The 16,178-nt window shown below is 32.7% G+C and overlaps 1 protein-coding gene across 3 annotated transcripts; it reads left to right on the top strand.

Moving 5' to 3' along the window:
- Positions 1–57: 57 nt before the first annotated feature.
- On the top strand, positions 58–12,379 carry LOC106710620 (high mobility group protein DSP1). Of its 3 annotated transcripts, none has more exons than XM_014502734.2 (7): positions 58–156; positions 2,085–2,161; positions 9,870–10,436; positions 10,767–10,973; positions 11,167–11,327; positions 11,715–11,889; positions 12,183–12,379. In XM_014502734.2, exons 2-7 carry the CDS (start codon positions 2,153–2,155, stop codon positions 12,282–12,284), a joined length of 1,221 nt encoding a protein of 406 aa, XP_014358220.2. In that variant the 5' UTR covers positions 58–156; positions 2,085–2,152; the 3' UTR covers positions 12,285–12,379. The 3 variants fall into 3 exon arrangements, with proteins under 3 accessions (XP_014358220.2, XP_014358221.2, XP_014358219.2); XM_014502735.2 differs by lacking the exon at positions 58–156 and adding an exon at positions 196–353; XM_014502733.2 differs by lacking the exons at positions 58–156; positions 2,085–2,161 and adding an exon at positions 3,321–4,164.
- Positions 12,380–16,178: the final 3,799 nt, after the last annotated feature.

A 16,178-nucleotide genomic window follows, 5' to 3' on the forward strand; every position in this document is an offset into this window, starting at 1 on the left:
TTGCCCAGTGGCGGGATATTCAACGTGAGCCAATCAGAAAAAGTTACCACTGACATCGTCCGCTCATGTATTCATTACGATTACGGCGAACAAACGCGAAGTTCCCTACGTAATAAGCGCTGAAATCGTGTGCTCGATTGCAATAAATAATACTCGGTGAGTTTTATTCTTCCCCCTATATAATTGTAATCCAGAGTATATTGTTTAAAATAAAGAGTGCAGACATGGTTGATGTAACGAGACAAGTGTTATGTTCAAAGCGATATTTATAGTTTTCAATCTAATTTTGTAAGCAAATGGCTGCCGAGTTTTGAAGCTAAGTGACATTATAAAATAATACAAATCGCTAATAGGTAAGTAGAGCAATGTATTATAATAGGACTTTATACAAATTGCATTTTGTAGTGCGTCGTATTACAATTATTTCTCTTGCTGTCAACAAATGTCTAATAAGTGTTACAACCACAGACATTACATGATAATAGAACATTTTATCGCGAATGTTGTGGTTATATTTTGTCGCCTTCGATTTACATTTTTAAACACAACTAAAATTATTCCATAATGACCGGTGATGTTAAGGATAGTGAATAATAAAGTGTTTTTTTGTTATTTCGCCTAAAAAAATTAGGTATCTACATCCGCGCCAAAAAGTGTACCTATATTTTCCCCCTACTGTAATAACTCATGCAATTTTATTACTTTGCATGTTTGCATATTGTTTGTCTAAATAATTCCCCATTGACAAAGATAATGTTAAATTTATTGTTTGAGGTTAAACTACATTGATTATTTACGGTCTAAATTCGAATCTGTTTGTAGAATCATATGGAAGTTGTATAGACTAGAATGAATTATTTTTCGTTTAGTTAATTTTACGTGATGAGTGCTATTCAACATTTTTAACCGGAACCATATTTAGCAAAATTGTAAAAAGAACTTAATTATTTGTTTATCTATGCATTCGTGTTAATAAATTTTTTAATCGTGAATTGTAGTTGTTTGCGGTCTTTGTACCACTAATACATTTTTAATTTACACCTCTATAAAAATTGTAATATTAGGGTTTTCTTCCCTTTGCATTGAAAGTAAATAACATCTTTAATATTGGAGCAAATAAACTAGTGGACATAGGTACCAACTTACCTAATTGCTTGTGAAGCTATTGCGGGTAAGGTTTTAGATTAGGTTTGGGGGGTACAAAAGGGATTAAAGAGCTCAAAATACAAAAGAGGAAAAGTCAGACTCTACCTGTGATGAGGTACCAATCTAATAGGAACCGTCTAATTGGGAAAGACATGCCAAATTTAAGAACCTTAAAAAAGTGTTATTATTACGTCAAAAGCACCAATCTAAAACTTCTACTTCAATATTTTGGGTCTTAAGCAATCTCCTTTTGGTACTTGCAAACCAAATGTTATCGTGTCGATTTCTTTTTAATTTACGGAATCAAAACAGACAAGAAATGTTAAAATATCAACTTCAAATTTCTGCCCCCTAATTCTAAACCAGTCAGTCTATTGTTATCTTTGAATTTTTCACATCGAATCGACGGTACTCCATTACGATAGGTATAGGTAAAACGCAGAACAGGGTTGAATACAGAATTATTATTTTATGCGATAATCACAAAAAAACGAAAGCATGACTTGAACATGACTTAACACCAAAAGCATTGAACAATCCTTTTCTTGGCAATCAACGTAACTTGAAATTTTTTAGACAGGAAATTATATATTTCATCTACACTTTCTATTGGTGTAAAAATCGACTTAGTTTTATATTCGTATGCAAAATAAGTTTTACAATTTGTATTACAAGAAATTGTTTGGTATTAAATACTACGTCTAATAACGGACATAAGACAAAGTGTGCATCACAGTGCTATTTTTACATTACACTGCATGAATCTGTCCTTTATAGTACCAACACATTTACTTTAGGTTTGGCTTTATTGATGTAGATATCTAAAAGTACGCAGTGATCTCTAAATACAGTACAAATATAGATATAAATGTATAATTTAAACAACATCCTCTAATAATGGAAAATAAGAATTCAATAGAAGTATTTTTATGTTGTAGATTTGAATTTATGTTCGTGATGTCAGCAATCCGAACAGTACATCCGTCTTTGACTTAGTGTTTCGATCATGTTTTCGGTGAGTTAATTTTTTAATTTAATACGGGTTATGTAACATCATCTTAGAGATGCCACATCAGTGTCGCAGCGCTACTATCCAGTTTTACCATAAAATTCAAACGGCTGTCCCATGGTGAGAATAAAAAAATGTAAGAGATGTTACCATGGGTTTCAACTGCCGAAACACATGTTACCTCTGGTTTTCATTTTTATATATACTAATGGGATAGATGAATGGTTCGTTATGTGGTACCAAATTGACAACATAGCGCATAACCGCTGTGCCACCTATGTGGCGTCTCTCTCAGTGTATTGAGATTTAACGCTTTGCGTTACTAACATGCAGGTTAAACATAGATCAAAATTGTATCTTCTATAGATACAATGTTGATCTATGTTTCACGATCCCAACTCACCCTACCTGGCTTCGTCTGCATTGAAACGTTTGCGCATACATGATTTGATTACGACCATTTTTATTACCACTTTTTCTTGATCTGTTAGGTAAAAAATCATCCGAAACATCTATTAATGGCGCCACTACCTTTTCAGATCGTTTGTTAATTTCTTTTACTAAAAACTGAATCCAATTGCTCAATCGTCCCTATATCCTTTTGGCATGAGAAATTATATCCAATCTAAGGTCTACAAAGTTGTAACACTTTATCGGAAAAAAACAAATCATTGTTGTACTCTATTGAAATCGTTATTTGCAATTCATTCCAGGATAATTTGAATTTTATCGTTTTTAATAATACTAATTCTAGTACCTAAACATTTTAAATACCATAATACACCATAAGTCAATGATCTCTCCATATGTTATTGCATTGAAAAACTACATCTGTTACATGTATTTAAACTCTATCAGGGTTCAAATTTATGTTTGTCTATTAAATAAACAGTATAAGAACATTTTGTATGCTATAAATGTCTAATTATTGAAATTGTAAGTAAAAAAGATATCCTTGAAACTGTTTGAAACCATATTAGTCATTAATTTGATCGCCTCAGAAGCGAGACAAAGCAGAAAACACGGCTTTAGAAGTACATTGTAGTATCTTAAGTGTATGAGGATTATTTGGTAAACTCTTCAAATGTTTTATTTCAAATTAAAACTTTATTGAATTTGAAACATTCATTTTCTTGAAACAAACAAAAGAATTTGGATAGGAACTCGGATTGCCGTGGCTGCGCCGCTAATCGCCTTATTGACCGGTCGCCGGCATGCGCTCGTCGGACGGGAATGTTGCCAGTTCGTGCACTCTCGGAGGCACTCGGCTACATTCCGTCGTAGTCCGCTGCGCGTTGGGGGCGCCACCGAGCGCTTGTTTAGCGTCTAGCGTGCGGCGTTGCCAACTGTATTGACTTAAGCGCGAACCAAGACAAAACGTACGCGCGTGGTGTTAAACTTACAGCCGGCAGCTTTTTCATAAAACAAATTGTAAATCCGTGTGTATTTGTGTATTCGATCGATTTACAGCAAGTGAAAAATGTTACAGCAAACTTAGACATATCGAGTCTTTGTGATGAGATCCTAGACTGTGCGTCAGTGCAAGTGTTTTATGTAAAAACATATCCGTTTTTAATGTATCGTTAATCGATTTTGCGTAGAGGAGAAAGGGATATGAATTTAACGAGTGTCGCTCGAGCTAAAATATAGAGTGGTCGAAGCGGCATAAAGAAAACTGGTTAGCCGAAAGCGGCGATCGTGATATGGGGGAACGGGGCGCGACGGGGGGCGCTTGGGGTGCGCGCGACGATGCCTCGTGGTGGCCGGGCGGCTCGGGCGAGCTGCAACACCAACAGCAAATAAACGAGGAGATAGCCCGGAGCACGGCCGCCGCCACCCACCAGCTGTACACCTACAAGATGACCGGCGGCTTCAACAACAGCGGGGACAACCCGACGCCGAGCTTTGACTACCGCCTCATGACTGGCTCTAATGTGAGGCAGGAGTCACCGCAGCAGCCCTGGTGGTATGCCTCGGGCTCGGTGGAGGCTCAACAAGCCTCCTCATCGGTATGCTTATCTATGTATGATAAAAAGAAAACAATAATGAATGATACTCTAAATTAAAGGTTCAATATTCAACAAATTGGTATTTCGTAGATATTCACTAAATATTTTTTGTTGAATTTTGAAAGTTATAAAAATTTAATCTAAAACAAAACTTTTCAGAGTAACCAGGGAATTAAAATGAAATTATTGAGTTAGGTCTTTGAAGCGAATGGCTAGAGCATTAATGAATCCTAAAAATATATGTAATACACATCTCCTTATGCCACAAAAGTTAATGCGCGCCAAACTATCAAATATGTAGCCAGGTTTATTTACGCACCTTGCACCTTTGTACTTGTTTCACCATCATCTATACAAATCAAAGGTAACCAGTTACGAAACTAAAAAACATATTTCATACGTATTATTAAGTTGCTACAATTAGAATATTGAATAGTTACAAACACAATTTGTTGAATTTCTTATATAGGTATTAAATACTGTACAAATTTTATTGCGTTGTATTATATAAAGCTGTTCATGTTATTGAGAAACTATATTAGTCACACCATCTTAATTATCACTTTATGTGAGACCTGAATTGGAGGTAATTAGCGTCTTGGTAAAACATAAAAGGTGGAAATTGTAAGAAGCTATTTAGCGGGAATGACGTAGATTCTTTGACAGACGAAGAAATGTCCGAGAAGTTTCCAATAAATTGCACAAAACCAAATACAATCGTTAAGATAGTCCACCGTTCCAGGATATGATTCATATCGAGTATTGTTCATGTCTGCATTGAAAGAAAAATTTAACATAAGAACGTTTAATCGAAACGCATTTAAAACTATATGGAAACTAAATTAAAACGATTCTACTAATGTATGTAAAAGAATAGATTATTTTTCTCAATTTCATATGGTATATTAGAAAAGTTTAATTTTTTACAATACTAAACGAAAAAGAAAGCAACATGCCATAGTCTCACAAAATGATTAATTGCCATATTGTAACTAAACTAGCGTGAGAATTTGAACTAATCGAGGCCTTGGTTGTTTTAATTATGACCAAGTCAACAATCTCATCGACTTCACAAAAGCTGACCGTCTCATTCTGATCAAAAGAGCATTTGTCCAGTAGTGGACGAATATTGCCCCAACAATGAAACTCTCCGTCCTAACACTAACGTGTAAAAAGAGTCCCTAACCTGGGACACTGTGGCTTAATTTATTCCCTTGGCGGCTTAACATAAATGAAATAAAAAAAGTTTGAACTTACTTTTCCAAAGTTCAACAAAGCAGGTGGCCGAGTTTATTTAACACGTTATAGTTCTTTCATACACAAAGAGAAACGTACAATTTTGTTAGCAGCTGCCGACTAATTAGGAAAGCCGATTAACGATTTTATTAGAGAGTTAAAGTAATTTTGGATAAATTCAACCTTGAGCTGAAAATTTGTAATATATCTTTCATCACTTAGGGCAAACTTAGAAGAAATGAAAGTTGTAGCACATAAGTGCGTATTAATTTGCTTTTTGATACGAATCCGTTTTGTTCAAGCTCAAATGAAAGAATCGTTCAAATAAATTTGTACGTAAAAAGGGACCAACCTATCATATTACATATATCAGGAATATCAAACTTTAGAAGAAACGATTCTTTTTATGAATCTAACTAACCTATTACTTGGTGAATTTTTTATCATCCGAGAGCAATATTAATAAGTAAGAAGATGTACAAAATCAGTCCAATACAAGAACTTTCTAAAAGTATTTAAATAATTCATATATTTTTTTTTAATGTATATGAGATCCGTCCTACATAGTATTACAAAAGTAGTATATTCAAAATAATGCATAAAAAATTCCGATTTATAACTTACAATATACAGATTGAAAGTAAAACCGGTATGCACTTAAGGCACAACACTAACAAAAAAACAACGTAGCCGGCGGACGATACCCCTAGTTAAGAAAAAGTACAGGTTTGGCTTTTGTTAAAGAAAAATTTGATTATAATCCTCAATTTACGTGAAGAAAAAAATGAGATTATTTATTTATCTGTAAAAAAAGAGAAAAGTGAAATCAAATCCTAAATAAATTTCATTTGTATGATCAAAAACTTGCAAAGTATTATAAACGAAGTTTACTCAAAGATTTGATAAGTTTTGTTTGACTTTCATATAATACAAGTAAATAGTTACATGCAGGCGCCTAACGATGTCCTTTTCCTTTTTTAGCCGACTTCAAAAAGAAGGAGGTTATCAATTCGACTGAATTTTTTTTTTTTTTTTTTATGTGTGTTACCGCGAATCTCCGCCCCTGGTGGTCCGATTTTGATAAAAATTATTTTAATCGAAAGGAAGTGCTTGCAGGTGGGTCCCATTTTTTTGTTTTTTTTTTTTAATAACTAGAAGACTAGTAGATTTTGAATAAGCTTCAAAATTTGTTGCGAAAATTAGGGACATTTTTGCTTTCAGCGCTTACGTAGGCTAAACTATAAGACCTACATCAAAATGACGTATGGCGAATTGTAGCTCTTTAAATGTGCTAAATAAAAGTCCGCGATAGCATATATCTATCTTTTATAGTTTTCTCACAATAACCATTCTTTTCTTTACGAAACATTAATTAAATTCTTGCCCTATTTCCGACGCTATTATTCAAGTTCAGTATTAACCCTCATGTAAATAAATATGTTCATTATCAAGAGAATTTAATGTAGATTATATTTGCAATTGAAACTATATCATTCTGTCTAAAAGTTTAGGAGATATCGTAAGAATAAAATTACGCGGGAACGAAAAATGCTACATCGCGTTACAATGAATAGCACAAATTTGCTTTCTGGGCTTACGTAGGTCAAACTATATGACCTACATTAAAATTATGTATCGAGTAATTATAGATCCTTAAATTTGCTAAATAAAAGTCTCAGGTGGCATATATCTATCATCTATGGATGTCTCACAAAAACCATGTTATTATGAACAAACTTCGATTAAATTGCACACGAAAAACAGCGTCGTAAGCTTACGGCGCTATTATATTATATTCGATATGAATCCTTATCCAAATAAATATGTTTGATGGCTAGAGTATTAAATGCAGATTACATTAGCCTTTAAACTATGTAATTCTGATCAATAGTTTGGAAGATATTAAATTATTAAAAACTACGCGCATTCGAAAAATGCTACTGCGGCGCGCGGCTGGACAAAATTAAAGGCACGCTACGATGTATTAGTTCGTTAATTTTCAATTTGTATACCGATTTTGATAATTATTTCATTGTTTAAAGGATAAGTGGTTATCTGGTGTATTCTAAATTAGTTTTTGAATTGAAGTACACACATATTAAATAGGAAAGTCCTTTTCTTTATTTGTCTTATTTATGTCCTTATACGTATTAAGGAAATTTGTAATTAAACTTCAAATTCACTAAAAATTGAGAAATAAAACAAACATTTTAAGAAAAAAAAATAGCCGACTTCAAAACAAAAAAAAACTATCTCAAACAAAATGCGCTCAAAAGTAACTTAAAAAAAAAAACAATTTCAAACAAAATGCACTCAAAAGTAACGTAAAAAAACAATTTCAAACAAAATGCACTCAAAAGTAACGTAAAAAAAACAATTTCAAACAAAATTCACTCAAAAGTAACATAAAAAAACAATTTCAAACAAAATGCATTCATAAGTACCATAAAAAACAATCTCAAACAAAATACACTAAAAAGAAACAAAATAATGTCATGAAAACTTCTTTCTTTCTTTCTTCTCTCTTTTAAAAACCCTCTAAACTCTAAAGAAAGTTCTCTTCTTTCTTGTAACATGTCTATATTGTATAATTATTGTTATTTTGGAGTCGGTTTCGGCCTAAGTAGGGACATAAACGTAAGTATGTCTAATACATCTCAAATATAAAATGTCACCTATTTACTTCGGCCGACACCGACTGCGAAATAACAATAATTATACAATATAGACATGTTACAAGAAAGAAGAGAACTTTCTTTAGAGTTTAGAGGGTTTTTAAAAGAGAGAAGAAAGAAAGAAAGAAGTTTTCATGACATTATTTTGTTTCTTTTTAGTGTATTTTGTTTGAGATTGTTTTTTATGGTACTTATGAATGCATTTTGTTTGAAATTGTTTTTTTATGTTACTTTTGAGTGAATTTTGTTTGAAATTGTTTTTTTTACGTTACTTTTGAGTGCATTTTGTTTGAAATTGTTTTTTTACGTTACTTTTGAGTGCATTTTGTTTGAAATTGTTTTTTTTTTTAAGTTACTTTTGAGCGCATTTTCCATTAGGAGTAACGACATTGTACTAGAAAAAAAATAAAAAATTATTTATGTTGTCAAATAAAGTTGATAATTTTATTACACGTAAAAAAAGTAAAATTATAAAACCTAATTTGTAAGAAATAACTTTTGGATTAGAGACAGGAGATGAGTCGTCGGTGCTATAAAAATACGCCCATTTTCGTTAGAAACACGAGTTATAAAACTTCAATTTCATTTTAGAGGAAGATAGCGATGATGAAAATTACCCCAGAGCTATGAGATGTTTATTCACATATGAAGATAAATTATCTTACAATTCTACTTATGATAAAAAAATTACTTTTTATGTAGCGCCAACATTATATTAAAAAAAAACTCAAGACATGTTTTAATTACTATAATTATAAAAATCAAGGTCATTTGGATGGAAACTTAACGATCATAATATTTATTTCTGTGCCTGTCCTTGGACTCGCGTCGTGGTGATTCATAGAGGCGGGCTACTAATTGTATAAAGAATTCAAAAATCGATACAACTAACGATTTTACTATGCGATGTTTGAGATACGTACATAGTTAAAGACTTAGTTAAATATATACTTATTAAAGATTTTGCTAAATTGACCTTATCAAAATATAGTTCGATAATACGACAGAGAAACAAAATGCGAATGTGATGATATGTTTAGTTCCTGAGCTATAAAATGTACACTCTAAATAAATTCAAATAATGACTAAACAATGTTTCTGAGTGTCAATAAACAAGAAAAATGGACAAAATAGAATTCGATTATACAACCTAAAGATCACAAACAAGTTCCTAAGCTGTAATTGTGTTCTTGAAAAAAAAAAGATTCGAAAAGGAGATTTCCTTTTCGCCAGTAGCACTATCCCTTTGTTTGGATAGATTTTGTGCCGTTGGTGTCCACCCTATCTGTCATTTAAATACTTAAATGCGTCAATTATTGACTTTAAAAAGTTATTATCCAAATTTATTGCGATACTCTAAGATTTGTTTTGGACACATGGCATACTTGTACGAGTGGTTGTTGTAATGCATTTGCGAGATCTTACATAATTAAACTGTGTTTTACCAAACTTAATATGCAGCAAAGTATTTCTTAAATATGTACATGAATTACATGTACAATATTAATGTATTATAATATCAATATTCCATTGGATGGACTTTTGGAGATTTTTAACGCAAACTTTGAGTTTGCTTGCTTGACATAATTAAAAAAATTCACCATAACATAAACGATCGCTCTTTAATGTTTGTGATTTGGCGCATACATTACATACATTAATTTTTACCATTGCATTTGATATCTTACATCACTCTTCCTACATACGCTTCGTACTTATGACAGACCTACAGTCAAAATAACCGTCATGACATACAAAATAGTTACTTAAAGTTAAAATTTACATTTATTACAGCCTCAGAACCAGTCAAGCCCTGACCCGGAACAGGGAAATCAACAAGCTAACGGCTTACAACAAAACCATCAGGCGTTGCAACAGCAGCAACAACATCAGCAACAACAACAGCAGCAGCAGCAACAACAACAACAGCAGCAGCAGGAGCAACAAAATCAAGCTATTCAACAACAGCAAAACCAGCTACAGCAACAGCAACAAACTCTACAACAGGCGCTACAACAACAGACTCAGACGCTGCAGCAAACGTTACAGCGGCAGCAAAATCAACAGACTCTGCAGCAGATGCTGCAAGAGCAACAGCAGCAGCAGCAACAACAACAGCAACAGCAGCAGCAACATCAAAACCTCCACCCGCAGGACCAGCAAAATGTCCAACAGAGCTTGCAACAGTTGCACGTGAGCCAAGCGCACGTGACCGCGCTTGCGCAGGCGCAGGCGGCGCTGCAGCAGCAGGTCGTTCAGTCCTTCCAGCAGCAACAACAGAACCTGCACGATCACCTACAGGCAGTGCAGCAACAGCAACAAATTCAAGCGGCGCTGCAACGACAATCTGCCTCATTACAGGTGTTTACTTTTTTTGTACAAAATTTAATTCAAATCTTGTGTTTAAACACATTCCTATATATTATTTAATCAAGTTCCTAGACCTTTAAAAATTGATTTACTTGCGCTTGTTTATATAAAAATATTTTCCTTATTCCTCAATCTTTAAACTTTATTCAAATCTAACGTTAAACATAGCTTTAAGTTAAAATTAATTAAGCTCTAGTTTAGCCGTAAGAATCCTTTGTCTCACTTCGTTCGTGGCTGCGCCTGAATCTAAAACTTTATTAATTCGGTTTTTAAGAAAATAGCAGGAAAAAGGAGCGTTAGCTAATGATTGAGTTATTGCAGGAGTTGCAGCAACAGGCGCAGCAGCAGCAGGTGCTGAGCCAGACGAAGACGAGGATGCCGCGCGCTCGCGCCTACAACAAGCCTCGCGGCAGAATGACCGCGTACGCGTTCTTCGTCCAGACCTGCAGAGAGGAGCACAAGAAGAAACATCCAGATGAGAACGTTATTTTTGCAGCGTTCTCCAAGAAGTGCGCGGAAAGGTGGAATGTAAGTACTGTGAATACTAAATATTGTGTCTTATGCTCTTTTACTTTTAGTCAACTTTTGATTACACCAACAGATGCTAGACTAAAAATATCCAAACTTTATTTTTCTTCTCGCCATCGCACGCCCCTAATCCCAGGGGATTCACGGAATACTAGGGATCCTTTGTCTATGTACAAATTGTACGATTCCACAGACAATGTCGAAGAAAGAGAAGCAGCGGTTCCACGACATGGCGGACCAGGACAAGCAGCGCTACGACCTGGAGATGCAGAGTTACGTGCCACCAAAAGACGTGAAGGTGCGCGGGCGCAAGCGACACCAGCCCAAGGACCCCAACGCACCCAAGCGATCGCTGTGAGTCACGGTCTCGACACATTTTAACAACATTGTCACTTTTTTGCACTAAAACACTAGTAATAACCCTTTCTTAAACAAACCAGTCATTTTCCTCCAATTTCTTTTCTTATATTTCAACCAATAAATAACTTAAGAGACATTTTTAAGAATACTAGTTAAGGTTATATTAGTTATTACTCATTTTAAATATCTTAGCGCTGCGCAGTGTCCTTAAAAATGTTTTCTGCTGCGCAGAACAGACTCGCGCGAAGTTAACAGCCGTAGAGATATTTGAAAACAGTAATACGTTAAGTATCTCCATCCATACAAAGTATTGTATGGATAGAGATAAGATTTTGGCATGACATCGATAAAGTTTTTCCTAATTTGTGTAATACTCGTCAGGTCTGCGTTCTTCTGGTTCTGTAACGAGGAGAGGTCGAAAGTGAAGGCCAAGTATCCTGACTATACGATGGGTGACATCGCCAAGGAGCTGGGCCGGCGCTGGGCCGCTGCAGACCCCGACACCAAGGGCAAGTACGACGCCCTCTCCGAACAGGACAAGGCTCGCTACGACAGGGTGAGTCACCTCCTCTTCTCCTCTTTCACCTCCTTTCTTACCACTTACCATCAGACATCTGTTACATGATGGAAATGACAAATTGTAATAAACCTATCCAGAAAATTGTACCTTTTTCTCTCAACACTCGGCTAAATTCAACTTGATTTCTCTATTCAATTTTGAATAAATATCTTATTGCCTTCACATGTCATTGTAAATGAATCAGACTATCAATGGATTTTATGACAACCATTTTATCTTTCTTATATTTTTTTTAATTCATCTCATAATAAAAAAATAACATATTGTAGGAGATGACAGCTTACAAGAAGACATTAGAACAGGCGCAAGCGCAACCTGAAGTACACGAAGAAGTTGAAGAGTACGAGGCAGAAGAAGAGTACAAGTGTTAATGTAGCGCAAGGAAATGTAAACAATAAGGCCAAGGACTTGCGGATTTCCAACGCACGGCGAAAAAAAAAAACAATTTAAATTAAAAAAAAACGAAAATAGTACATCTTGTACAAATGTTAATTGTTTTACAAAGAAATCACTTTCAAATATCTTAGCGGCTCAGAACATTGCATGAGTCGCTGAGCAAAATATAATTTCAGGCGCAGCTTAGTGTAAACGTGGGGGGGGGGCACTGCGCAGCGCTAAGATGACCTTGAGCCGTTAATATTTGAAAAGTGCGCAATTATAATTACTTTTTTCTCCCGTGCGGTGAAAAAACGCAGGCTGATCGCATCATTACCCTATATTTGAGTATTTTTATAATTATAAAAACACATCTCCTATATTCAGTGATAATTTTATAAGTTTTTTTTTTTAAGTTCCAGTGGTAATAATTACTTGAGTCGTCTTTACCTCAGCTAAAGATATATTTATCACGGTTGTGACAATTTACCATTATTTGTTGTTAAATTACATTAGGTCTTTGATCTATTTCTAAAAAAAAACTAGTTTTTTTTTTCAGTTACTCCTCATTTTCAGGAAGATTTATTTTAAAAAAGTACTTAAATTTTAAGACTGGATATCTTTTCAATACAAATTACTTACAGAATTTGAATCTTGTATGGCTCTATACAGTTTTTTTATAACAGTATGTATTAACTCATAATAGTGGTTTAATTCTGATTTTTTTTATGAAATAATCCAAGAAATTATTTTACATATTAGATTTTTTTGTTTTCCATAGAAATTGGATACAAAAAAAACCAGTTGTAAGTTTTAAAAAGTATTCATCAAACCAAAATGTATATAATTTGAAAGAACATTAAAAAAAAAACGAAAAGTGTATTTGGATATTTTTTTTGTACTAATTAGTTTTTAAATGCAATTTTACTCTAAACTCAGTATTTCATCAACTATTTTTTATAGTAACATTTAGAATTTATCGAATCTCGAATCAATTAATACAAAATGAACCGTAAGTAACTTTTAAATACTTTCAGAAAACATTTTGAAATCTCAGTTTTTTCAGAGAAACAGAAAAACAGCGATAATTTTTTTTTTATGTGAGTACTTACAATGACAATGTTTACACAGACCGGGGTGAAGTACATATTGTAGCAAAGCAAGCAAAAGTGAACTTTATTCAATTGAAATAAGAATTAATTTTATTTTGCACGTCTTTTATTAAGATCAAACGTAAAACGACGTGAAAAACAAATCTAAACCTTCTTCCAATGTTATAAAGCTCAATTTTATTTGCTATATAAATTTGCTCTGATCTGTATGAACAAACATCTACTTATGTAGATAAATTAAAATTTTAATCGTAGGTTTCTGAGACCATCTCTGTATAAAACATATCTTCATCTCTGTCATTGTCAATACAAAACAGAGATAGTTTTAAATAGAGTTTGGTCTCAAAAATTCACGATGTAAAAGTTGTATGAACTTATTTAAATTCTTTAAAAAAATATTTAGTATGAATGTTGTTTTTTTTTTTAATTTGAAAAACTGAATAAAATTATTTCAAGTGTAATATAAATTGTTGTTAGGCTCTATGTAGTTTTTATGTTTAAATTTGTTTTTGTTGTAATATTTAGCGGACGACTACATTATTTTCGATCGAATTTAAGATCTTTGTTCCTTTTATCTATTTTAAGGTCGAAATTGAAAGGTGTGGCCTTATTTTTTCAAGAATCATTTGGCAATATGTAAGTTTAACATAGTCAGGAACAAATTTTAGCGTTAAATATAAGTCATTGGAAAGTATATGTAAGTTAGAATTATATATGAGAGACGATGTATGAATGATATTTTAATATTGTGTCCAAAAAAAATGTATATAGTTACCTAGTTAAATTATATTTTTTTGTAACTCATGTTTTGTGTAAATTGCACGAGTTCTATGAAATCTGATAACGCAATAAAGCTGAAATCTGAAGGACTGCAAACGTGATAGTACTTAAAGTCTTAAAGTCACTAAGTATTTTGTCTACACTACTTTAAACTCTGTTAAGGAACATTCCTGAGAAATTTAATCTGAAATGACAAGATAATTCGTTTTAAAAATGTAAAAAAAAAATTTTTGCAACTCAAAAAATCATAAATTTTTGAAATATTTTGGCGTTTTTAAATATTTGTTATGATAAAATAAATTCATGTTTATATTATTTTAAATGTTACACCATTTTTTACATTTTGAGTTAAAAGGAATGCTTTCGAATCATATTACTTTAAATTGCAATTTATAAGCTAGAAACGCTTAGTTGTATATTTTGCTTGATATGAATTCATATAAGAAATATACAGAAAATATAAGTTTGTATAATTTTTTACTGAAAACGATTCCAGGAAATTTCCATAATAATATAAAGAAATAAGATAGATATTGGCGAGGGCAATGAATGAGGAATATTTTTAAGGAGTGCGTGTAATCGGAGCCGATATTGTTTTGAATCCGAGGACTGTACAAAACAATATAGTAAATCTTTTACACTAATAATTGTTTTATTTCACCCCCAATGTAAATTAAAGCAACCCTAATTTTAATTTATCAATGCAACAAACTTGTACATCTATGAATACGAATGGAATAATAGTTATTTTTCAAAAAGGTCCGATACCTTCTCCCTTTGTTCCTTTACGCATTTGAAAAATATACCTCACTTCAAAATCTTTCAAGCTTAGCTACAAAGGTCACAGGACCAAATATACACAACCCTCCTAAAAGTCGACGAAAAAAATATTTCTGCTGAAACTTATAAAGCGATGTGTCAAAGAAATAAAAGACTCGTTTATTCTTAACATTTTTAATAACTGAAAATTCACTTCGACAATTGCACTAACATTCAAACTGCGATCAACATCAATAATTTATTTACTGTTGGTTTCTGAGACCAAAATCTGTATAAAATATATCTTTACCTCTATCAGTATCTTTGACATAACAGAGATAACATGTTTAACGGGATTTTGGTCACAGGAACTCAGGATTAGTCATACATAAATTATGGCTACATTGCAAGACGTTTGACATCAAAAATTAAAATTAAAAAAAAACTATAGTTGTTTTTCATTTGTATACAAATAAAATAATGTTTCAAAACATGTCATAATACAATACATATTTTTTTATAAATTGAGCAGAGACCAAAAGCCGCATCAGTCGAAAACTCGACTACTAAGCTTTTAATAAAAACATAATTTTTTTACTGTCGGCTTGTATCAATAATATTTTTTTTATAGAAACTGTAACAGCCGTAAAACAGCTGTTTATAAACCATAATGTCTCTTTTTACACAGATTTAGTTAATAATTGTTTACATTCATACCGTTAGAAAATAAGCTCTAAGTATATATAACCTTAATGAGGAATATTTATACATTTATAATTTTTTTAAAGTGATTGCTAAAAATCATAATAACATGATCAGCCACAGATAAAAATAAACTTATTCGGATCATAAAAATCGATTTACAGCCTCCATTATAAAATCGATTAAGAATACAAATTAAATATAAAGAGACGTGTTTTTTTTTCGGACTACTTAGAAAATATTAAAATAAAGTGCAACTACATTTCTGCTAAATGTGATTGAACTAAGTTAGAAATGATTGCAACACTTAACCCGCACACGCACGTCACTAAACTTTTATACCTCGTATGCTACAAAATGCGAGCCGCTTTCAGGCATTTTATCTACTTAAAACTATTACTTATATTTCATCACATTTTTAAGTATAACAAACACTTTGATTATTTGAAGTGGTAATATTTTTTATTGTGTTAAAAAAATTAATTATAAAACGAATTTTTCATAAAGCTTTAGTCAAATTCCAATAGACAGAATAAA

This window comes from Papilio machaon, chromosome 5 (assembly GCF_912999745.1).
Source record: "Papilio machaon chromosome 5, ilPapMach1.1, whole genome shotgun sequence".
NCBI classification, from domain to species: domain Eukaryota; kingdom Metazoa; phylum Arthropoda; class Insecta; order Lepidoptera; family Papilionidae; genus Papilio; species Papilio machaon.

Bases quoted from the DNA above. Each gene is read 5' to 3' on its own strand.
- LOC106710620 (XM_014502733.2), top strand. From the start codon at position 3,859: ATGGGGGAACGGGGCGCGACGGGGGGCGCTTGGGGTGCGCGCGACGAT. The intron at 11,328-11,714 runs GTGAGTCACGGT...AATACTCGTCAG, and splicing joins AACGCACCCAAGCGATCGCT to GTCTGCGTTCTTCTGGTTCT. The intron at 11,890-12,182 runs GTGAGTCACCTC...AACATATTGTAG, and splicing joins ACAAGGCTCGCTACGACAGG to GAGATGACAGCTTACAAGAA.